The sequence below is a fragment of the Hyla sarda genome, chromosome 5 (assembly GCF_029499605.1).
Source record: "Hyla sarda isolate aHylSar1 chromosome 5, aHylSar1.hap1, whole genome shotgun sequence".
NCBI classification, from domain to species: Eukaryota; Metazoa; Chordata; class Amphibia; order Anura; family Hylidae; genus Hyla; species Hyla sarda.
The window spans coordinates 329,747,970-329,774,121 of record NC_079193.1 but is presented as its reverse complement, the minus strand read 5'-3'; the positions used below and the strand labels follow the sequence as shown (position 1 = coordinate 329,774,121).

Below are 26,152 nucleotides of genomic sequence, written 5' to 3'. Positions count from 1 at the left end.
TACAGTTTTGTTTTTTTTGGGGGGGGGGGGAGGGGGGAAAGGGGGGTGATTCAAACTTTCATTAGAGAAGGTCCATAACAGCTCCTTTTGCATAATGCGGGGGCCATGGTGTGCTGGGTCCGTGGCTAATAGCGCACGGCACTGATCGTGGTGCCATGCGCTATTAACCCTTTAGATGCAGCGTTCAAAGTTGATCGCCGCGTCTAAAGTGAAATTAAACTGCCTAGTTCGGGGGGCGGCGACCTGAACAGCTGTAGGAAACGTGGAAAGTCCCCCTACCTGCCTCCTGGTGTCCGATCGCCGAATGACTGCTCAGTGCCTGAGATCCAGGCATGAGCAGTTAAGCCGCAGAATCATTGATCTATGTTATCCTATGGGAGATAACAAAGATCAATGTAAAAGATCAGTGTGTGCAGTGTTATAGCCCCCTATGGAGGCAATAACATTGCAAAAAAAAAAAAAGGGTGAAAAAAAGTTAATAAAGATCATTTAACCCCTTCCCTAATAAAAGTTTGATACACCCCCTTTTCCAATAAAAAAACCCTAAAAAAAAAACTGTGTAAACAACTGTCCTTCTCCCTCCATGAAGCCTCCTCTAATGCAGCGGTGGATGCGGTGAGTGCGGGATTCATCACTATTATTTACTGCTGTATTCCATTTTGTTCCTCTCTATCCATGCACCACCCACACCACCTTTACTATCGTATGTAGCAATGCTGTTTTCATTTGGAACTATCTTGTTTATATGCTAAAAATAAACATATGTGGTATGCGCAAAAAAATTTGTCTAAAATAGCATATTTTTGGTCACTTTTTATAATCAATCAAAAATGAATAAAAAGCAATCAATAAGTCCGATCAATACAACAATGATACCGCTAAAAACTTCAGATCACGGTGCAAAAAAAATTAGCCCTCATACCGCCCCATCCGCGGAAAAATGAAAAAGTTTACAGAAGATGACAATATAAATTTTACTGCATGTAGTTATAATTTTTTTCAGAAGTACGACAAAATCAAACCTATATAAGTAGGATATCATTTTAATCGTATGGACCTACAGAATAAAGAAAAGGTGTCATTTTTACTGAAAAATTTACTGTGTAGAAATGGAAGCCCCCAAAAATTACAAAACGGCGTTTTTTCAATTTTGTCACACAATGATTTTTTTCTCAGTTTCGCCGTCGATTTTTGGGTAAAATGACTGATGTCATTACAAAGTAGAATTGGTGGCGCAAAAAATAAGCCATCATATGGATTTTTAGGTGCTAAATTGAAAGAATAATTTTTTTTTAAAGGTAAGGAGGGAACAATTAATGTGCAAAAACGGAAAAACCCTGGGTCCTTAAGGGGTTAAATATGACAAGGACAGCAAGATCTGTTCAAACTAATGTTTATTTTAATAATAGATCTAAACTAATTTAACTAAACTAAAATGAAATTATGTCAAACTTACTGCTCCAATAAAAAAGCTACATAAATTGAGTTATAGTTATATGGCTCTAATATGACTCTTCATATAACTATAATAAGCACAGCATTACCACATCAGAAGAAGAATCAGCGTCTGGAGAAAGAATGGTTTGAGACATACAAATAATAAATATACAACACACTGAGATAAAGCACTCAACTAAATAAGCACTTAATTTCTGGCATAAAATATTTCTGGCAAACTTTTTGCACAGTAGTTTCAAAGCCAGAGACTTATTCTCACCTACATAATGTTTTCCCTCTGTCACAGTTCATTATTGCAGGACACCACCAGCATCTATGCTCAAGAGTACCTTCTCTCCTGGAATTCATAGATGACTACTTTAAAAAGAAGTACTCCTCCTGTAAACCCAGGAGGAAAGGTAATTCTCCTGGGTGTCATCCTAACCCCTGACGCAAGGACCAACAAGTGTTTCCTCAGTATTAAGATACTAGCCCTGGGTTAACAGGATAATAAAAAAAAAACTACACTTTTTAACAGATTCCCCACACCTCAAGGCAGTCGGGTTTTTAAGTTCAGTAATTCACTATTTTTCTGGTTGGTTTTTAAATACAACTGTCGGGTCTTCAGGAAAATGTCGGGAACACACCCTAATTATGCAATCCACATCCCTTTAGTCGGGGTTAAAAAAAAATACTCTGAGTAATTGGAAAACCGTTGTGTTTTTACTAGTAAAATGTTGAGGACGTGCAACACAAATTGTGTCGCATAATCCGATAAAAAGAGTCGAGATCATGTTAGTAAATCAGGGCTACTGTGTACAGTGGTGATTAGGAGTGAAGAGGACTGTGCACCGAGGAGTCAGTCCACAAAGGATTCATAAATTATTATTTTTTTGTCTTTTTGGGTTTTAATTTTCATATGGAAACAAAGACTGGATGCATGTTGTGTTGTGTGGGGACTTTGCATTTTGAGTTGAACGAACTACTTGTGATTCAAACCAAAAAAGAAAGATATCCACTGTTTGGAATCCAATTAAAAGACAGCATTTATAATAAAGCTTATGATTAAGGGGGGAAACCTCAAAACATGTAACGATTGTACATTTCCTGTTTTTCACACACATGCTTCCTCTTTAAAGTAGTTTTATGACCTCTTTAACCCATTACCTTCCCAGGGTGTATGAGTATGTCCTGGTGGGGGGAGGGGAGTTGGTAGAAAGGGCGACCTGTTTTGGAGCAAGATTCTGATTTGATCCTGCTCCGTATATGGCAACCCGTGGCAACTCTTTAAATCCAGCATGTCCATTGTGGGACCAACAAACAGTAAAATACTGTTGCCAGTCCTTTAATGCAGCTGATCAGGACCACCACCATACAACTGCGGTGTCCCGATCAGCCGACAAGACGGCAGGAAAGTCCCTACCTGCCTCTGTGCTGTCCGATCTTCATTCTGCTTCTCCAGGTTGCTTTGGCAGGCTGGAAAATTTGGGAAATCTAACAATTGCAAAGAATAGTCTCCTATGGGGGACTAGAAAAGTAGTGTAAAAATAAGAAAATGTAAATAATGTGAGTAAATATCGCCTAATAAAGGTTTGAATCACCTCAGTTTCTTCATTCTTTAAATAAATTAATGTTAACAAAAATAAACAAACATATTTGGTATTGCCTTGTGCAGAAATGCCCAAACTATTAAAATATAATGGTAAAGGGTACTTATCATTAAAAAAAAGTTTTATATGTGGTTAAGAAATCTATTTCTATTAGGTTTCTAAATACATGTTATTAAAAAAATATATATTTTTATTTTAACTTGGGAAACCCCACCACTAGGGGTCCCCCTATAAGTCCCGGCCACTAGATTTCGGACTCCTGCTGCTTGCCTGGAAGGAGTCCAAAATCTGACTGCAGCCGGGACACGTGACCAGCACAGCGCTGCTCCCTGCTTGCAAATCAGACCGGGGAGAATGAGCGCAGCAGTTTCGGACATGGCTGGCTGGAGACAGGTGACCGAAGAAGAAGTTCTCACCTTCTCCCTGCTGGCCTACAGCTTCTCCGATGCTCCAGAGTCCGTGTACCACCGTGGAACTGAAGGCGGAAGCGGTCGCTCCAGCAGGCTTCAGTGATGTAGTGCCTGCTGGGGCACGCCCACATCCTCCTGCCGGCAGCTTACTCTGTGAGCAAGAAGAAAAGGTACAAAATAGACCTTTTTTTTAAAGCTCTTAAAATGTTTTAACAGGAAGGGGGGGGGGGGGGTGTTAGGTGTAGTTAGGGAACATAACATGAGTTAGTTTAATAAAGTTTATTTAGTGACAGGTAGCATTTAATGAAACCACATAGCTGATTTTTGGTCACTTATCATAGCAGAAAAATCTTTATAAAAAGCGATCGGTCTCATCAAAACAAAAATGGTACTGATAAAAACTACACAAAATAGTAAAACAATTTAGCCCAGATTTATCAAACTGTGTGAGAAAAACTGGAGAGCTTTTCCCACAGCAACCAATCACAGCTCAGCTAACTAGTAAAGTGAAAGCTGAGCTGTGATTGGTTGCTGTGGGAAAATCTCTCCAGTGTTTCTCTCACACAGTTTGATAAATCTGGGCCTTCAAGTATACTTATTTTCTTACAAAAAGTTATCATTTTTTACACAGTAAAATAAAATTGTGGACCTAGAGAATAAAGATAGCATGTCATTTTAACTGAAAAGTGCACTACATAGTAACGAAAACCCCAAAAGTTGCATAATGGTGCTTTTTTTGCTTAGTTTTTTGCCCCACGATTATTATTTTTTTTGTATTTGGCCATACATTTTCTGGCACAAATTACTCCAGCAAACAATAAGCTCTCATATGGGTTTTTAGATGAAAAATGAAGGGGTTAAAAATATTGACTAGGTTACTTCACCTCTAATATTAAATACTATACACTATACTCCTTTCATAAATTCAACTAAATATTGCTATTCAAATAAACACTGTCAATGTTGTAGATACATTTCAACAATGTTTTGATCGGTCAGGGTCTGTGTGTTCAGAACCCTACAGATCGCAAGAATAAGAGCATGTTTTCTTCCGGGTCTGTGTAACGTGACAAAGATAAACTTACAATGCAAGTCTATGGGACTGTCTCGGTAGCCAGCAGAGAAAACGGCTAAGCCATGTGCTTAGAAGAAAGAAGAGACCGAGAAGAGACCATATTTAAAAGAAGAAAAATTACCACAAGAGGACATAGTTTTAAATTAGAGGGGCAAAGGTTTAAAAGTAATATGAGGAAGTAATAGATATAGAGAAATGTCCGTTCGGCACTGCTGCTTCTCAACTGCTGGAGGTACGTGGGTTAGGGCTTTTAACTTGGTTCTTGCTAATGAAATACTGGTGATGCTCTGGCTAGAAATGTGCATTCAGCAGGTTCACAATGTTCAAGACAAGAAAAGAATGAAAGCCGGACACTCACCAGTAAAGTTCTTTCTTCAGGCTTTATTCATGCCAACATAATACTCACATAGACGTACGGAGGGATACAGAAAGGAAGAGCAGGGGGGTACAGTGGCAACAAGCTCCGTTTCGCACACTCAAGTGCTTCGTCCGGCCATACGAAGCACTTGAGGGTGCGAAACGGAGCTTGTTGCCACTGTACCCCCCTGCTCTTCCTTTCTGTATCCCCCGTACTTCTATGTGAGTATTATGTTGGCATGAATAAAGTCTGAAGAAATAACTTTACTGGTGAGTGACCGGCTTTCATTCTTTTCTTGTCTTTAATATCAGGAAGTATTACTTTACTGAGAGAGTAGTGGATGCATGGAATAGCCTTCCTGCAGAAGTGGTCGCTACAAATACAGTGAAGGAGTTTAAACATGCATGGGATAAGCATAAGGATATCCTTCATATAAGATAGGGCCAGAGACTATTCATAGTATTCAGATTATTGGGCAGACTAGATGCGCCAAATGATTCTTATCTGCCGACACATTCTATGTTTCTATCCTTGCTTGTTCTAGCGATCGGTCAAGGTCTAAACATTGAGACCCAAAGCGATCAGCTGTGCCATGTGACAAAGACAAACTTACAATGTAAGTCTATGGGACTGTCTCGGTAGCTAGCTAGGAGAGCATAGAGAGTGCTAAGCTATGCACTTCTCTCCCTACTTGTCTTAGTGATCTGTCAAGGTCTGAACATTAAGACCCCGAGTGATCAAAACTCTTAACATGACAAAACTTTTTAAAGACATCCAGCTTCCAAAAACATAGCTTTGTTGCACTGCTTCCTAGCTTCACAGTACATATTTAGTTTTTGACTGAAGCGAACAGCTTCAGGAGATACTTTCACTCTTTTTGGTGTTTACATTTTTAATGAGGCAAAACATCCTGTTTTGAGACAAAGACATGTTTGGAAGTATTGCTGGTGTCCATCTGTTAGGCAAGTATTATACTAACTTCAAATAATAATAAAGGGCGCCAGCAGTAACCATCACCAGATGGCAGAAACCAAGGCAGATTCCATCCTCCGCTCTCCTCTGTTTCCATAACTCATTGAATCGTTCTCCCCATTCAGCTTCTAGATACTAATTAACTAACGTAATTTTAATTTGGAGAACAAATGAAATGAGCAGAACATTTCCCGGCACGTCTACTCTACAATGAGCAGCGACAGCACTAGAAGGCAGAGCCGTCCAAGACTAAGACAATACTGAAATTAAGTTGTCATGTGAAGCAATTGTAATACATGTCAGGATCTTGAGAAATTGTGCAGGATCTATACTTCAAAGCTTTGCCTTAGCTAGTCTTTACCAATACAGATCATGCAGGATTAAGGTAAAAAAAACGAAGGCCTGTTCCACATGAATGTTAAGGTCCTATTTGCATCAATATTCAAGCTGCAAGACCTGGCCCAACCAACTGTGGATCTCCTGACCTTAAAGGGGTACTCAACCGGAAAATATTTTCTTTTAAATCACCTGGTGCCAAAAAGTTAAACAGATTTGTAAATTACTTCTATAAAAAAATCTTAATCCTTCCAGTACTTAGCTACTGTACACTACAGAGGAAGTTCTTTTCTTTTTGAATTTCCTTTCTGCCTGACCACACTGCTCTCTGCTGACATCTCTGTCTATTTTGGGAACTGTACAGAGCAAGAGAGGTTTGCTATGGGGATTTGCTCCTATTCTGGACAGTTCCTAAAATGGACAGAGGTGTCAGCAGAGAGCACTGTGGTCAGGCAGAAAGGAAACTCAAAAATAAAAGAATTTCCTCTGTAGTATACAACAGCTGATAAGTACTGACAGGATTAAGATTTTTTAATAGAAGTAATTTACAAATTTATTGTGCAAGGAGAAGGTGAAAAAAGTCGGCAGACTCACCAAGGTTTCTTTTTTCAGGGTTGCTTCTTTATTAAATACTCACATATAAAACTTCGTGCATAGGGGGAGAGAGGATCACATTGAGGGGGGTATTCACTGTCAGGCGACAGAATCTGTTTCACTCGGTAGTCGAGCTTCTTCTGGCCATGACTGCTAGGAACACTATGCTGCTTCTTATACAGGTGGGTATTCAGGTCCAATCACTTAGAACCTCCCATCTGTCTTGACGTAAGACTTCAAGGCGTTGGCTTTGAATCCAGCCCTATAACGCCTTTACTATGTATAAGTCATAAGAATCCAGCGTATAATAATATCAATGAAAGGGATGAGGAAAGAAGTGCATTAAAAACAGGTACATTGAAAACAAGGTGCATAATCTATCTTATCATTCAGGCCTATGGGGCCTGTCGCTGCTGTACGAATTATCCAGTAGGTTTCTCGTTGCAACAGTAAGCAATCTGTATCAATCCCAGGTCTGGGTTTAACCCTCTCCACGCTGGAGAAAGTTAATACATCAGACTTCCCTCCGTGAGCTTTCACCATATGGAATATTAAACGAGGAGCTCCTTTTAGAGTGTGAAGCGAATACATATGTTCTCTTATTCTAGCACAGAGCTGGCGAATCGTTTTTCCTATATAGTGGTAGCCACAGGGGCAAAATATGACAGAGACTACATATTTTGTTCGATAGGTTATTAAATCAGTAACCGTATGTGTTATAGGTCCCATGCGCATTGTTTTCAACTCAGCATTAAATTTACAAAAATTGCATGTTCTACAAGTGTAGTTCCCCTTTGGTGTCAATTGTTCTAGCCACTGTGTCTCTTTCTTAGGAGGTGTCGTTCTACTTTTTTGTAGTATATCGCCTAGCGATTTATTCTTTCTATATGAAATCAGCGGTCTACGACTAGCTACTTCTTTCAGATCTGGATCTTCCTCTATAATATGCCAGTTACGTCTGACTGCTTGTTCTACAACTTGATTAAGTGGTGAATTTTAAAAGGTAAATGCAAAGCGTTTTTTAACGGGTTCTGACTTTTTCTCTTTTTTATTTATCAAAAGGGTTTCTCTGTGACACTTATCTGCTCGTTGACGTCCTTCTTTTATTAGGGTTCTCGGATATGACCGCTCAAATAAATATGTAGTCTTTGTCATATTTTGCCCCTGTGGCTACCACTATATAGAAAAAAAGATTTGCCAGCTCTGTGCTAGAATAAGAGAACATATGTATTAGCTTCACACTCTAAAAGGAGCTCCTCGTTTAATATCCCATATGGTGGAAGCTCACGGAGGGAAGTCTGATGTATTAACTTTCTCCGGCGTGGAGAGGGTTAAACCCAGACCTGGGATTGATACAGATCGCTTACTGTTGCAGCGAGAAACCTACTGGATAATTCGTACAGCAGCGACAGGCCCCATAGGCCTGAACGATAAGATAGATTATGCACCTTGTTTTTAATGTACCTGTTTTTAATGCACTTCTTTCCTCATCCCTTTCATTGATATTATTATACGCTGGATTCTTATGACTTAGACATAGTAAAGGCGTTATAGGGCTGGATTCAAAGCCAATGCCTTGAAGTCTTACGTCAAGGTAGATGGGAGGTTCTAAGTGATTGGACCTGAATACCCACCTGTATAAGAAGCAGCATAGTGTTCCTAGCAGTCATGGCCAGAAGAAGCTTGAATATCGAGTGAAACAGATTCTGTCGCCTGACAGTGAATACCCCCCTCAATGTGATCCTCTCTCCCCCTATGCACGAAGTTTTATATGTGAGTATTTAATAAAGAAGCAACCCTGAAAAAAGAAGCCTTGGTGAGTCTGCCGACTTTTTTCACCTTCTCCTTGCACATTGTACTTGACTTGTCTTATAAGTCAGAGCACTACCTCAGCTTCGGGGACTACTCCTATTCATCCTAGATCCAGGTCCTATTGGTGGTCAGCGGCTGTGCCGGACATTGAAATCTCAGTTTTTTGCCTAATTTACAAATATGTTTAACTTTCTGGCACCACTTAATGGCAGCCTCATAGATCATTTCCCGACCCTAGACTCCACCAAAACATGTTCATTCATTTGGCCGAATCTGCTATGAAATGCTTTGCTGTCTATAGAGATGGCACATTTCCGATCGGTCCTAGCGCTGGTTTGTTTTGCAGAGGCCCGGTTCAGAATGATTCTCTGCCCAGAAGATTCTGTAGTGTGAATGAGCCCTTAGCCTTACAGTATATAGCAAATGCAGAACATGCCATGGAAAGTTGTGTTGTTCTTTCCAGTCTGACCACAGTGCCTTTTGATGCCATCTCTGTCCTTTTCAGAAACTGTTTGAAGCAGAAGAGGTTTGTTATAGGAATCTTCTCCTGCTCTGGACAGTTCCTGACATGGTCAGAGAGGTGGCAGGAGAGAGCACTGTGGTCAGACTGGAAAGAACTACACAACTCCCTTTGGAGCATAAACCAGCGAAGAGGCTTAAGTTTTTCTAATAGACTTAATTTTAAAATCTTAACAACTTTCTGGCACCAAATATTATGAAAACATTTTCTATTTTCTAGAGTACCCCTTTAATGTAAAAAAAATCCTGGTGGTCGATTGCATTAAGAGACTTACTGCCAATGTACCCCTTTAATGCTTTCTTTGATCTAGACCACTAAGTATATTGATGTTAACACATTTTCTGTTCTATGTACCCAAAGATGTGCATGGTTGTAATAGGTATGTGTCAGGAGGCGTCCCCTGATGTACAAATGAAAGAACCACAAAACAACACCAATAGGTAAAAAGCGCTGCATAGATATGGTGTCTCTGACACCCAGCTAACTTCTGGCCGTAATGTTTTGTGCCCAAGAAAAGCAGTGCAGTGAATACAGGGTTTTGGGGGCATTTTTAAATACTATCTGTGCGTTTGTTTCCAGTCTAAAACCTGCACAAGTACAGAAAGCCTTAGACAATCACTGGAAATATGGCAAAACCTTAAGAAATCTAGGTGTCCTGAAAACTTTACAAATAAACAGCATTGTATTAAACAGAAAAAAAATAACACCTTGGAATTTTGGTATCCTAAGAATGAAGCATTAAATTAGGCTCTAGAATTTTACATTTCAGCAGACTAAGACAAAAGATCATTCTGTATAAATCATATGAAAAAGACGATACATGATGGTTATACTTTCATCCTGTTTTCCTTTCTAAAAACAAGGTTGTCTGCTCCCGGCCAAGTTTCTAGTGAATATCAGTATAATTTAGAAATCTGTTCTGCTAGTTTGTGGGCAAGAAATAGGTACATAATATTTCCTGTGAATAGAGACCTTAATGTTTCTCTGCAAAATAGGAGCTTTATATCATTTTCACGGTGGCTTAGAAAAACATTTTCAAATTTGATGTTGATTCCAAGTTAGAATTACAGTCAAACCAAAATGACTTTTTGGTAACACTAAGGCTGGGTTTACACATGGTATTTGGTCAGTACTTTAGCTAAAACCAGGAGTTGGTCCAAAACAACGAAAATGTGCTAAATGTTTCCATTATGTCAATTCTACCCCAAGCTTTGGATAAAAAGACAGACTAAAATACTATAGGGGGAAATTATCATGGTGATAAAAGTAAAGCATTTTTCTACACCTTTAATTTGTGTGGTGGGCAGCAATGTGTATTAACAATTTATTAAGTGGTTGCATAACGTGATAAATATGAGCCTAGTACACAATTTATTTTAATTTCAGCACACCATTTTGTATGGTTCCTCTTCTGCGACTTCTTAACTCGTTGCACAAAAACGTGTGACAGCCAGTAAACAGCAAATTGTGTAAACCAGGTCTGAGCTGTTGTACGTTTGGTACAATTCCTTCAATTGCACCTCACACATGAAAAAAAAAATTCACACACTTCACACATTTTTTTTTTTTTGCACACTTCATAAACAGCTACCACTGCAAAGTGAAAAAACATAAGTGTGTACCAAAGTTATTTTATTCAAAATGACTTTTGGGATGGAGCAGCAAAAGTAATTTCTGCGAGCCTAAAAGCAGCCCCATATAAAAGGGACTACATCCATCTGGAGAAAACTCTGGCTTGGCTTATATTTCCCAGACATGTTTCAAGGCTCCTTAAAGGTAAACGGACAGCCAGTTCACCTGTACCTGCTGAACCAGATTAAAACAAGGTTCAAGTTGGTTCAGTTCTGGAGATCTGTATCAGCCTCCGTAGCTAATAGCCAGCTTTGTCCAATAAAGGCAGCCCCCCGACATGCTGGGTATGCCAGGTCCCGCCTACACTGCACAAAGCTGGCTATTAGCAATGGAGCATGATCTGGGTAAGTGATGCCTTGTTGTAATCCAGTTCACACGCATAATAACCCTGTGTATTGAGTTTAGCGTGGGTGAACCAGCTGTCAAATTCCCTTTAACTGCTTAAGGATGCCTGTACCTGTACGCCCTGTGCCCGCTCCCCCCTCTATTACATGGATTCACGAGCTGATCATGTGTCACAGCGGGGTGGTCCCGGTGGCTCTCGGCCACAGGGACCCGTGACTAATGCCGGACAACACATTGATCGCGGACTATAAGAAAAAAAAAATATGTAACATAGTCCATAAGGTTGAAAAAAGACCAGAGTCCATCAAGTTCAACCCTAATAAGTTACTTCCTGACTCCAAATATGGCAATCAGAATAGATCCCTGGATCAACCTTTTGTCCATATAGATCTAGAATCCATAACCGGTTATGTTATTATGCTCCAAAAATGCATTCAGGCCAGTTTTAAATTCTTTTACCGAGTTAACCATGACTACCCCCTCAGGTAGATAGTTCCACAGTCTCACTGCTCTTACAGTAAAGAATCCCCATCTGTGCTGGTGTAGAAACTTTCTTTCCTCGAAATATAGAAGATGCCCCCTTGTTATAGATACAGTCCTGGGTATAAATAGATCATGGGAGAGATTTCTGTACTGCCCCCTGACATATTTATACATAATTATTAGGTCTCCCCAAAACCTTTCTTTTTTCTAAACTAAATAACCCTAATTCTGATAATCCTCCCATTCCCCGTATTACTCTGGTTGCCCGTCTTTAAACCCTCTCCAGCTCCACTATTATCTTTCTTGTATACTGGTGCCCAGTACTGTACACAGTATTCTATGTGCGGTCTAACTAGTGATTTGTACAGTGGTAGAATTATCTCCTTGTTGTGGGCTCCTATGCCCCAATTGATGCACCCCATGATTTTAATCGCCTTGGCAGCAGCTGCCCGACACTGGTCACTACAGCTAAATTTACTGTTAACTAAGACTCCCAAGTCATTTTCCCCGTCGGTCAGCCCAAGTGTGCTCCCATTTAATACATAATCCCAGCCCGGATTTTTCTTCCCCATGTGCATTACCTTACATTTATATGTGTTGAACCTCATCTGCCACTTCCCAACCCAAACTTCCAACCTATCCATATCCATTTGTAACTTTCCTCTATAGAGTAACTGTCCTCTATAGACTCTTTACAAAGTTTAGTATCATCTGCAAACATTGTTACTTTACTATTCAACCCCTCTACAAGGTCATTAATAGATATCTTAAATAGAACAGGACCCAAGACTGACTCCTGTGGTACCCCACTAGGGATAGGGATGACCCTTATGTTTCTAATGACTGATCAATATATTAATATTAAAATGCCATTGCTGCTGGAAAAATATCTGTTCCCTTACCCTTTAACCCAGATACTTCAGAATGCTAAATGCAAAACATTTCATCTTATCGCTTTGCTTGTAACTAAGACTAGAGCCTTGAGATGGAGACTATGGATACAAGATGTCTTAACATTGGACTTTATGGAAGGATGCTGAAATCTTAAGCTAAGAGGACTTGCAAGATAATGACTTATCCTACGCCACTTCAAATGACCAATCAGCATATAGAACGATGCATAATTTTACCTTTCACCCTCCCCTTTTTCTCAGTTTGTAAAAACCAAATTTACTTCCTGTAATAAACAGAACATCCCGAGGAGGGAACCCATACCAACCTGGCATGGTGTGAATTTCCTTACGTCGGAAATTAGTACAGCGGTAGTCACTCACAGATTAAGGCCGGACATTAACTAATCCTTAACAGTAACAGTCACCCAATCAGAATAAGTACCATTAATAACCACCCTCTGTTTCCTATCACTGAGCCAGTTACTTACCACTTACACACATTCTCCCCCAGCCCAATCCTTCTCATTTTATGCACCAACCTTTTATGTGGAACTGTATCAAATGCTTTGGAAAAATCCAGATATACAACATCCAGCGATTGCCCCATGTCCAGTCTGGAGCTCACCTCCTCATAAAAGCTGATCAGGTTAGTTTGACAGGACTGATCCCTCATAAAGCCATGCTGATATGGGGTCATACATTTATTTCTATGAAGATACTCCAAAATAGCATCCCTTAGAAAACCCTCAAATTATTTACATACAATTTTTTTTCAGCTCAGCAGTGCTGATTGTGTCCCAAATAGCTGAGAGGACAGCAGGAAAAAAAAATATGGAAATATATGTGGTATCGTCACAAGCCTAAATGTTTGAACTATACAAATATAACATTAAACTGCAAGGTCAATGGCGTATACGTAAAAAAATATAAAAAAATACAAAAATGCTGCTTTTTGGTAATTTTGTATATTCTAAAAAATTTATAAAAAGCAATTCAAAAGTCCCAACAAAAATGATACCGATAAAAACATCAGATCACGGCACAAAAAATGAAATCTAACACATCCCAGTATATGAAAAAATTAAAAAGTTATAGCGGTTAGAAAATACCAATTTTAAATGTACAAATTTTCGTGCAAGAAAGTTATACCGTATTTATCGGGGTATATCACGCACCGGCCTATAACACGCACCCTCATTTTACCAAGGATATTTTGGTAAAAAAAGTTTTTTACCCAAATATCCATGGTAAAGTGAGGGTGCGTGTGTGCGCGTGTATACCCCGATACACCCCCAGGAAAGGCAGGGGGAGAGAGGCCGTCGCTGCCCGCTTCTCTCCCACTGCCTTTCCTGGGGTCTAGAGCCCTGCTGCCGGCCCTTCTCTCCCCCTGGCTATCGGTGCCGCTGCCCGTTCTGTCCCCCTGACTATCGGTGCCGGCGCCGATAGCCAGGGGGAGAGAAGCGGCACCGACAGCCAGGGGGAGAGAAGGGGCAGCGGCACCCATTGCCGGCGCCGCTGCCCCGTTGCCTCCCCCCATCCCCGGTGGCATAATTATCTGTTGCCGGGGTCGGGTCCGCGCTGCTGCAGGCCTCCGGCGTGCGTCCCCTGCATCGTTGCTATGCGCTGCACGGCGCGGCGCATGACGTCAGTGCGCCGTGCATAGCAACGATGCAGGGGACGCACGCCGGAGGCCTGCAGCAGCGTGGACCCGACCCCGGCAACAGGTAATTATGCAACCGGGGATGGGGGGAGGCAACGGGGCAGCGGCGCCGGCAATGGGTGCCGCTGCCCCTTCTCTCCCCCTGGCTGTCGGCGCCGCTTCTCTCCCCCTGGCTATCGGCGCCGGCAATGGGGCGCCGGCACTGATAATCAGGGGGACAGAACGGGCAGCGGCGCCGATAGCCAGGGGGAGAGAAGGGCCGGCAGAAGGGCTCTAGACCCCAGGAAAGGCAGGGAGAGAGAAGCGGGCAGCAACGGCCTCTCTCCCCCTGCCTTTCATGTATAGACTTTAGGCTAAAAATTTTAGCCTAAAAAGTGCGTGTTATACGCCGATAAATACGGTAATTGTTAAAGAGAAGTAAAACAAAATCAAACCTAAATAAGTTGGGTTTTATTTTAATCATACACCTACAGAATAAAGATAAGGTGTCTATTTTTTACCGAAAAGTAAACTGTGTAAAACGGAAGCCGCCAAAAATTATCAAATGGCATGTTTTTTTTCCAATTTTTTCCCACAAATAATTTTTTGGGGTGAAATGCTTGACGTCATTACAAAGTAAAATTGGTAGCGCATAAAAAAAGCCCTCATATAGGTCTGTAGATGGAAAATTGAAAGTGCTATGATTTTTAGAAGGCGAGGAGGAAAAAATGAAAGTGCAAAAATGAAAAAACCCTGAATCCTTAAAGGGGATCTCCGGTTCTTACACATCTTTTCCCCTATCCAAAGGATAGGGGATAAGATGCCTGATCGCAGCAGTCCTGCCGCTGGGGACCCGCGGGATCATGCACGCGGCACTCCATTTGTAATCAGTCCCCGGAGCGTGTTCGCTCCGGGTCTGATTACAGGCGACCACCGGGCCGGCGGCGTGTGACGTCACGCCTCCGCCCCTCAATGCAAGCCTACGGGAGGGGGCGTGATAGCTGTCACGCCCCCTCCCGTAGGCTTGCATTGAGGGGTGGAGTGTGACGTCACACGGGGGCGGAGGCGTGGCGAACATGCTCCGGGGAATGATTACAAACGGGGTGCCGCGTGCATGATCCCGGGGGTCCCCAGCAGCGGGATGTGTTGTGGGTGGTTGCAAGGCATTCTGGGAAGAAGAAGGGGCAGTCCTTAGTCTCCTGGACACAAGACCAGAGCTCCTCTACATCTCTCCCTTCTAAAACTCCACCATCTGTGTAACAGCACATCTGAAGTTGCCTGAGTGGTGGATTGCGCTACAGAACCTGGTACCTTTCCTGCCTAGCACCAGCACTTGCATCAAATACCTCGGATAGGTTAACCTGCTGCCGATTCCAGGAAGCTGCTCCACCATCACTTTAAACCACGCGCTTATTGCTGTTGTGTCTATATACACAACAGTACAAGGTGAGCGAGACTACTTACTTGTTTTACAGCCTCACCATATACATATTTACATTGTTCCAAACGTATTGCCCTATGAGGAGCTCTGCTCTATCTTTTTCTCCATAGAATACATTCTTGAGCTTTTTTAAGCACAAATAAAACATAGAAAACTTCATTTTTTTTTAACCAAGGTATATTAGAAATCTTTATTTACCATTAGGAGTGCAATAGCAAAAATTTGTTTTAATGAGAGTGCCCATTTAAGGGGTTAAAGGGGGGTAGAATTAATTGCAGGGACTTAACCTCCAAAAGCTGGCAACTGAGAGCAAGATTCCCATCCCTCTGGAGGAGGGTTATTTTTCATACATTCATTTATTTAACTATATAAAGCATCAATAGATAGACAGAATGTAGTTTCTAGTAACCAATGCCAGCAGTAAGGGTCCTCGATCAGAACACAGCTTCAGATAAAAAATAAAATTAAAAAAAATCTTATGCAAATAAGCATATTTTGCATAATATGGAACAAAAGGCTTTTTCTCACTACCTACATCACTTTTTTGAGTGGAGAGAATTTCTTAGGTAGATCGACCTCTATTGTCACTTAATTCAACCATCCACCCACCCCAACCATTCCTTTTTAAATGTTTTGTCCTTAGTGCCTACAGATGGGTATACTCTCCTGGAATGGTTAACATTCCAAAGATTTCTTATCGAAGTCAGACACCGACTTTAAAGCATAGCTACCTCCAAAAGTTGGCATCTGACAGCTGCTTTGCATATCCTTCCTCCTTACTAGGGACATGCTATAACAGAGCTTCATGACTGAAAGGGCTGTCTCATGCAGAGGAATTCCTGCCAGGGAGCAGGTCTTCCCATAGTGAGTAACACTTACTATGTATGTGAGCCTATGCCATTTTGGACTGTAACTGGGGCTGCAGCATTATAGTGCTAAGCATAGAATGAAAAGGGATCGTGGAACACCATCTAAGGCTGGGTTCACACCACGTTTTGTTAAATACGGCTCCCGTATACGGCTGGGAGGAGGGGGGCGGGGCTTAAATGCGGCGCCCGCACTCAGCCGTATTCGGGAACCGTATTTAATGTATGTCTATGAGCCGATCAAAGTGAATCGCAGCCTCTGGTCGGCTTCGTTTTCGGCCGTATGCGGTTTCCCGACCGCAGGCATAAACGTGGTATACGGGAGCCGTATTTAACAAAACGTGGTGTGAACCCAGCCTAAGTATTCTAAGCTTGTCTGTGTAGAAGTCAAGGAACATCTAAATGCACAGTAATAAGGAGATCCACATAAAGAACTACTATCTGGGTACCTTGTGGGAGGGATAATATTGAGCAGAGTGCCAGTTACTGGACTGTGGAATTACAAAAGTGCAGTATTACAATGAATTACAGCGACAACATAGACTCATGTAGTCTGTCTCTGTTCCACTTCTAAAAAACAGCTAGTGATTGCAGGAACTAGCTATACTGTGTCAGTGCCAGGCCTGTGATTAGTAAAATAATCATTAAGATTATAATAATTTTTTAATTCATAATGCCATAATCTTGTTCTCAATCCAACTACAATAATCTCACCTGAAGAGTAAGACGCTTGACTGCATTCCAGACCAGTCTGATAATCTCCTTCATTCTCTCTTCTGCAGTCTTGCTGGAATCTTGAGAGGTTTGTAGCATCTTTGCAGGAACTGATAAGGGACGTGATTCTGTAAACCAGAGGTGCATAAAAAACATTAAATTTCAGCACTTACTGAAGTGACACATTTTTCATATAAATCAAGCTCTTGGAGATTTGTGGTACAGAACTCCGGTTTGCCGGCATAAAAGTAATATTTAAAGATAACATGTTGCCACCACTAGGACTAGACTTTAAAAGGACCTATCAACTACTTTATAAGCTGCCCTGTGTGTGTATATAAGGAGCAGCACTATTTCGGGTCATTATATAACTTGTATATGGTATATTTTTTTTAGCAGATTTCAGGTCTGCAGGCTTCATTTATAATTTTCAGTTCTCCCAGAGCTGGTGGGTGGAGCTCCCTACTCCCCCTTCATAGACTTGTGTTGATTTTCAGAGAAGAATTATGACAAAATTATGACAAAGAAAAAGTTTGATAACAGGAAAAAAGCATTTTTGTCTGAAAAAAGATATATTACAAAGTTTCTTATATCAACTGCAAAGTTTGTTGTTAAATGACAGTATCTAGGTTATGGGTTTCCCATCCTAAAAGGGAATAGCATGTTGATAAGTTATGCCATTACTTCATGATTGGTGAGTCTCTGACCTCTGTCAATGATCCTGAGAATAAAGGGAAAGCAGCACTGATCCAGTAACCAGATTGTGGCAACATAATAATCTTTTATCGCACAGTGGTGACTGGCACTCTGCACTGCAGGCAATTGCAGCAGCGTTCTATTGTAATAAATGGGGTTGACTGCAGTTTCCTGCACAGCTGATATTCATGGAGCACTGCTGTGCAGGAAAAAAACTTTACACACACGAAAAAAGTGGCTCTGTTCTGTTCCCTGCGCAAGTCAAACAGTTAGATTAGTCTCCTCCCGGCCTTGCAGGAGACCAAACCCAAGAAGTGCGTGAGGGGCATGGTGAGGCACAGCTCTCGCAGGCTTTAGTGATGTTGTGCCTGCTGGGGAAAGCACACTTTCTTCTTCACAATGTGAGCAAGGGGAAAGGTATGAAACAGAGTTTTTTAAAGCTCAGAATGTATTATATATATATTTTTTAAGGGCAGGAGGGGTGTTAGGAGTAGTTAGGGAATATAATCTGAGTTAGTTCAGAAAATATGGTTTGATGACAGGTACTCTTTAAAGTAAAAAATAAAAAATAAAAAAATAAAAAATAAAAAAGAGTTGCAGATTATGCTTATCCACCACAAAATCTGCAAAGCCTTTTGATTTCGACTTCACAATTTCATTTAACAGTGAAAATCTGCACAGCAAATATCCACAACAGATTTGACAAAACAATTATTTTAATGCAAATTTAAATTCTGCACAACATGTCTATTTCCTACTGAAGATATTTTTTGCAATGTCTGAGATTATGAAAATCTCATCCACTTTGCTGCTACAGTTAGCATTGCTGAAAATCCACATCTAAATCGGTGCTGCAGCCCCTTCATTTTCAAGACGGAAGTGATTGGAAACCCACCATTCATTAAGAGAAGGCGCATCCATGTTGCAGTAAGAAGCCATAATTTCTTTCTTTATTTTATGTATAGAATCTATGTAGGTGATTTTGAGTTTTAAATCAGAAATATAAGTTCTGACCACTATGTAAAGAATTAATATTTTCAAATTAGATTTATGTACATTAAAGAAATGGTTGTGAAGGACGGTTATTCACATTAAGTGGCAGAGAGATGTTTGCCCTTAGTTTGTTAGGCAAGGGTTCCATTTCAGGCACTTTTTATTTTCTATAAAGACCACCCAGCATTTCAGGGTGGTCTTCCTTATGAAAATATACTTTAAAATGTGTGCACACAGTTTCCCCTATTAGAAGTGCCCTAAGATGTCCAACAGTAAAGATACATAAATGACTACTGTTCTTACCGTAGTACTTATTTATGCTTTCACGGTATGCGTCTAAAAAGGATATAGTACTTCTCAGCTACCACGAGCGGTGATTATGTAAAGACCATTAAATGCAGCACTTTAGTACAACACATTAACTGTGACCAAATAGGTAGAGGGCTGATTATTAGTCGCTTCTCCAAACAAACGCTAAATTCTGCGCTGAGAGGCATTCTCCGAGAATGTTTGGTTAAGCAAATGAAATCATGTTACACATGATCAAAGGCTAAGTAAAATCAGCCCATCGTAACACGTAAAAGCAATTACCACCCCACCCTTAGGAGCACTTACCCAAAGCTAATGCCTTACATAATAGTGTTTGATCCATTTTATTAACTAATTAAACAGTGACTGGAGAATGACGAGAATACAGTAGGTGGAATATAACATTCCTCCCCCGCTTCACAGGCCTTCATTTATGGGCTAGTGACAATATGGTATCTTAGTACTTTTTTTTTTTTTTTTTTTGTTTCTTGGCTAATGAACTAAAATCCAGTAATGTCAGAAGTAATTTGACAGATCAGACAGAAAAACACATTGCATGGTTCACTGACTTCATCTCATACATGTTCAAGCCTCTTAGAACACATTAAAATGTACTTGTCACCTACATATACTAGAAGCAGCCATTTCATGGAAGGAAGCCATAGCCAAAAGTATTCAGCCTTCAGGATTTTATAAAAGATTACAACAAAAGAAAACTGATGTACTGGATTACTGGTTAAATGGTAACTATACTTCTCAAAATCTTCTGATATGACATTGAGACATGCCCAAGGTTTTGATGACAGAGACTGGGTGCTGAGCTAATCACTGTACCCATTTATTTCTAATAATGTTTTCTTTGCATTGCTGAGAATGAATTACAGAGATTATAAGAACATCTTCAAGATTTTTTTTTTTTTTTTTTTTTTACAAATCTGTACAGTGCTCACTTAGCTATCCAAGGAGAACAGGGAACAGAAACGGGGTACAGAGCAAGCAATTCTGCCCATTTGCTTTAGTACCCAGACTTCTCTGATAAAGGCTTTAAAGGGGTACTGAAGTGCTAAACAATTTATCCCCTTGTCCAAAAGGACTGCTGGGACCCCAGAGATCTTATGCCCCGCGCCCTGACTCTTTCCATGCATGGAGCAGTGTAGACCCCCCATACGAATAGGTGGCAGACATGCCCCCTTTATGCATCTCTATGGGAGAGCCGAAGACACTGCATTCATGTATCTCCGGCTCAACCATAGAGATACATAAAAGGGGAAGGCGGGGTGTCGGATAGGAGATCTCGGGGGATTCCAGCAGCCCCCCTACCCCTCCCGCGATGAGACACTAATCCCTTATTCTTTGGAAAGTGGATCCATATTTTAGTACCACAGTAGTCCATTTTTTAGTATTTTTAGTACCACAGTAGGGGTTGTCCCATCTCCTTAGTTTCACTTTTTCCGACTCCTCCGGCATGTTTGCAGCTGCTAGAGGAGGTCAGGAAAGCCGAAAGCAGCTGAAGCAGGGAGGTTATGCTATTTGTTTAACTACAACTGACTTTAATGGGAGTCATTTAATTGGCAGGCTACTCTGTTTACTTAACTCCGGAGGTAGACACCAGCAGCATGGATGTAGGGAAAAGAGTGTCCATGGTTTCTTCAGTTTCTTCTTTTTAAGCCAACCAAACAACCTAAAAGTACTAAAGTTTAATTCTATACAAATAAAAAAGAAAATCATACGAAAAATAAAAAAGTAAGAAAGAAAATCAGAACATAGTTCATAAGGTTGAAAAAAGACCAGAGTCCATCAAGTTTAACCTATAACCCTAATGAGTCCCTACTGAGCTGATCCAGAGGAAGGCAAAAAACCCTCTTACTAGAGGTAAAAATTCCTTCCCGACTCAAAATATGGCAATCAGAATAGATCCCCGGATCAACCTTCTGTCCCTATAGATCTAGAATCCATAACCTGTAATGTTGTTATTCTCCAAAAATGCATCCAGACCCCTTTTAAATTCTTTTACAGAGTTCACCATGACCACCTCCTCAGGCAGAGAAATCCACAGTCTCACTGCTCTTACAGTAAAGAACCTTCGTCTGTGCTGGTGTAGAAACCTTCTTTCCTCTAAACATAGAGGATGCCCCTTGTTATAGATACAGTCCTGGGTATAAATAGGTCATGGGAGAGATCTCTGTACTGTCCCCAGATATATTTATACATAGTTATTAGGTCTCCCCTAAGCCTTCTAAACTAAATAACCCTAATTCTGATAATCTTTCTGGGTACTGTAGTCCTCCCATTCCCCATATTACTCTGGTTGCCGTCTTTGAACCCTCTTCAGCTCCACTATATCTTTCCTGTACACAGGTGCCCAGTACTGTACACAGTATACTTACTATGTGTGGTCTGACTTGTGATTTGTACAGTGGTTGAATTAACTCTTTGTTGTGGGCATCTATGCCCCTATTGATGCATCCCATGATTTAATTTGCCTTGGCAGCAGCTGCCCGACACTGGTCACTACAGCTAAATTTACTGTTAATTAAGACCCCTAAGTCCTTTTCCATGTTAGTCATCCCAAGTGTGCTCCCATTTAATACATAATCCAAGCCTGGATTTTTCTTCCCCATGTGCATAACCTTACAGTTATCAGTGTTGAACCTCATCTGCCACTTCCCAGCCCAAACCTCCAACCTATCCAGATCCATTTGTAATAGTGCACTGTCCTCTATAGTGTTTACCGCTTTACAGAGTTTAGTATCATCTGCAAAGATTGCTACTTTACTATTCAACCCCTCTACAAGGTCATTCATAAATATATTAAATAGAACCGGACCCAGGACTGACCCCTGTGGTACCCCACTAGTAATAGTCACCCAATCAGAATAAGTACCATTAATAACCACCCTCTGTTTCCTATCAGAGAGCCAGGTACTTACCCACTACCCCCAGCCCAATCCTTCTCATTTTATGTGGCACCATATCAAATGCTTTGGAAAAATCCCAATATACGACATCCAGCTATTCCCCCTGGTCCGGTTTGGAGCTCACCTCCTCATAAAAGCTGATCAGATTAGTTGGACAGGACCGATCCATCATAAAACCATGCTGATATGGAGTCCTACATTTATTTTTATCAAGATACTCCAAAATAGCATCCCTTAGAAAACCCTCAAACAATTTACATACAACGGAGGGTAAACCAACAGGCCTATAATTCTCGAGTTCACCTTTTGACCCCTTTTTAAATATTGGCACCACATTTGCCTTGCGCTAGTCCTGGGGTCTGTTTATTACTTTACTTAAATTCTTTAGAACACGGGGTGAATGCTATCTGGACCTGGCGATTTGTCTATTTAGATTTTTTGTAGGCGGCACTGTACTTCTTTCTGGGTTAGACAGGTGACCTGTACTGGGGAGTTTAACTTATCTTGCTGTATTTCACTTGGCATTTCATTTTCCTCGGTGAATACAGTGGAGAGGAATTTGTTTAATATATTTGCTTTTACGTGATCCCCGTTTATAATTTCTTCCTCATAATTTTTTGAAGGGCCTACACTCTCATTTTTAACCTTTTTACTATTTATATAGTTAAGTGGGCACTGTCAGATACAAAAACTTTTGGTATGTTGTAAAGCATGCAAAACCAATAGGTTTTGCAATTGCTTTCATTAGAATATATTCAGTATTTAACACTGAAAAAGCCAGTCAAACAACTGCCCCCCTGCCTGCTTGGACATATACTAGTCCTGCTGTGTCCATGCATCATCACCTATGTCATGGACCCACTGCCTTGATTGACATCTGTGAGTGCAGGGCTCACAGCTGGAGGAAAAATCCTCCCACTGTCAGCTTGTGTCCCGCTACTGTCAGTGAGGACAAGCTTGGAGTTGTAGTTTTGCTAATGCTAGGGGAGATGTAAGCAGACAGCATACTGAGGGAGGGGGCGGAGACATGCACAGTTAGGCCACGCCCCCCCCCCCCCCTTTGAGAGGAATTCAGACTAGTGAGCTGAATTAAAAGTGCAATAAAAAAATAAATAAAGGTGCTAGACACAAAAATTAGATGTACATGGTCAGGATTAGGTACGGAGTGATATATTTAAAAAAAAATGCTTTTTGGATCTGACAGGTACGCTTTGAAAAAACATTTTGGAGTTTTACTCTCCTTGGCAATGAGTCTGTCTCTATTTTAGCGGCTTTTATCAGTTTTTTTTTTTTTTTTTTTCATATTTTACATTTTTCTCTATAGTTTTTTTAATGCTTCTTCACTGTTGTCCTGTTTTAGTAGTTTAAATGCTTTATTTTTGTCATTTATTGTCCCCTTAACAACTTTATTCATCCATATTGGTTTACATTTATTTCTGATCCTTTTATTCCCATAAAGGTACATACATCTTACAGTGAGAATTTAAGATATTTTTAAAAGTCTCCAATTCAGTGGTCATTTCTTTTATTAAAGCCTGTCTAGTATTCCAACAAGCAGAATCTGCAAACCAACAACAAATTACCAAAGTGAAGAATTATGTATTTTAGGTGCATTTATTCTATAATAAAAGTGGAAGAATAATACTAAAAACTATAGAAAACACCTTGACTGATTATAAGGAAGATAGGCACTTTTCATCTTAGAGACTTATGTTAGTCTTTCCGACAGGTGCAGTTTGGAAGCCCAGATGACATCACGTAAAAGCTAATTACATGAAAGTCCTGTTTTTGTACATTATTTCCACTTATAAAACTGCAATAACCATTAGGATCCATACAATTATGGCAGTTTATAACTCTATGTTTTAAAGAGAATGACATCATTGCTGAGTGAGTAACACAATTCCTCTAACATCTCAGAGTCCCAGCTGAATGTGCGGTGGGGTGTCATGGTGTATCACAACACAACACTTGAAGAACTAGTGTAGTTCTCTCTGCTTCTATGGAATTCAAAATGACAGATCATTTGTAAAGGACATGCACTAGTGAATTTTGGTACAAAAAAAAACACTTCACAGAAGATCACCGAAATTTAGCAGTAATACATTTGATATGATATTTAAAGTAAGAGGGATTTTAAATACAGGGTAATAAAAATGCACCAAAAAGGACATAAGATAAGCTTATCATTAGAATGAATGTTTTTTATCCACATGACAGCACTCAGCACGTATAACGGAGCTGGATGTGGATCCTCTAACCTGTGTAGCTGATGACTCGTACCGTCTCGGGGAGCGGAGTCTAAGGTGCGGCTGATCTTCACCAGAGCCCGCCGCAAGGCAGGATGGGCTTGCTGCGGCAGGCGACACCCAGGTCGCTACCCCCGACACGGCTCGACCGACAGAGCCAAGACACAGGAGCAGAGGCAGCAGCAGTACAGGGTGAGTGACGGGCTGGGATTCACATGCGGGCACGTCCCGCGATGCGCATCCCGGCCCCGCAGGGAGTAGGGACAATGCGCTCAAGGCCGACCTGTGCGGCCGGATGCAGGCTGCAACAGCACGGCATGCAACTATTCCAAAAGGCTGTCAAGTTATTTATTTGAAGTTAAAAGGGTTGAAAACTTTAGGAAAAAAACATTTCATAAACAATATTGGGGAACTTGGAGTTAAGAGAGGGGTCCTCTGTTCATCTCTTGGACGAATTGGAGATAGATACAAAGAGTCATTTGCTCTGAAGGACCTGAGACATCCTATTGACTGAATGGTCAACTGTGTAATAATTAAAGGTGTATTCCTTCTTTTTGGTAAAAAAAAAAAAAAAAAGACATTTTATATATATATATATATATATATATATATATATATATATATATATATATAAAAATTTGAGTAGCCGTATTAGTCCAGTGATGCAGATAAAATAAAAAATAAAAAATGTTGCAGTATCTTGTAAGACTTGATAAAGGGAGGAATCCTGAAAGCTTGTCTCTACAAAATTCTGTTAGTCCAATAAAAAAAGTTATTACAAGATACAAAATTTTTGGATTTGCATCTATATATATATATATATGTATAAAATCTTGCTGGGGCCAGTGAAAAATAGATATAACTAAAACGATACTTACCTACCCCGTTTCCTTGCAAAGTTTGGAGAAAACTAGAGAGAAAAAAATTGCGGGGAAGGTGGCGGCCATGCGCCAAATTTATTAATTGGCATACAGACTTTGATGAATGCCCGCTGAACTCATCTAAATAAATGTTGCAGTGTAGGGGCGGGCCGGACTACAATTTTATTAAAAGTCGCACGGACCTTAATGCTATTGTCGCAAAGAGTGATGTAGTTTTGGGCAGGGCAGTGTTGAATTGCCATGTGATTTCTTCTAAATCTGGCCCGTGTGACTTTTTTACAGTGACCACTGCACAAAGTGATCTAAATCACATCACATCATGGTCATAAAAATTTAACTGTCTAAATGAACTGTTGCAAGAAAAGTCACACGGGACCAGCCTGCGACTTTTCCTGCGACAAATATAGACAAAAAAGCTGTCTAAAGAGCTAAATAAATTACCCTCAATATTTTTTAAACTACTGTATGAATTTCTGTAAATGGTACCTCTTTCCAATGTATTGGGTTTAGTGCGGGTGAACAGGCTGTCAGTTTCTCGTTAACGTTTATGATCAGTTGCAGCTTAATCCTTTTAATGAATTGTGTTTTTATATATGTTCTTAGATTTATTAAAGTATACATTTTTATGGTATTTGTGGTCTGTTTTGTAGGTTGGTGTGTTTGCTTTAGGTGCAATAGGCAGCTATAACTTTTCCATGAAGTACTTTTAGCCTAGAGGATACAAGTATCAACATATAACTAACAATGTCCCAGGTTACACAGTGTGACCCCGGCCTTAGTGGTTAAATGGCTAGTTTGAGTGTTATCTCTGATCTTGGCTGCTGCTAAACAGCTGTCAACCCCTGACATGCATGTCCTCCTCACTTTCTCCATACACATCAAGGGAGGGAGGTATAGTTAATTTAGCAAAACAACAAGGTTTTTGTCTGACTTTTTACAGATATGTAACGGCACCTTACAGACTGTTGT

At 40.5% G+C, this 26,152-nt stretch overlaps 1 protein-coding gene across 3 annotated transcripts in view; it reads right to left on the bottom strand.

The window, feature by feature from the left end:
- VPS13B (vacuolar protein sorting 13 homolog B) overlaps positions 1–26,152 on the bottom strand; it is a 1,225,788-nt gene that overhangs the window by 669,942 nt on the left and 529,694 nt on the right. For all 3 annotated transcript variants that reach the window (XM_056522379.1, XM_056522375.1, XM_056522376.1), the window contains exon 22: positions 17,138–17,265. In XM_056522379.1, coding sequence (XP_056378354.1) covers positions 17,138–17,265 — 128 coding nt within the window. The remainder of the gene's footprint in view (positions 1–17,137; positions 17,266–26,152) is intronic.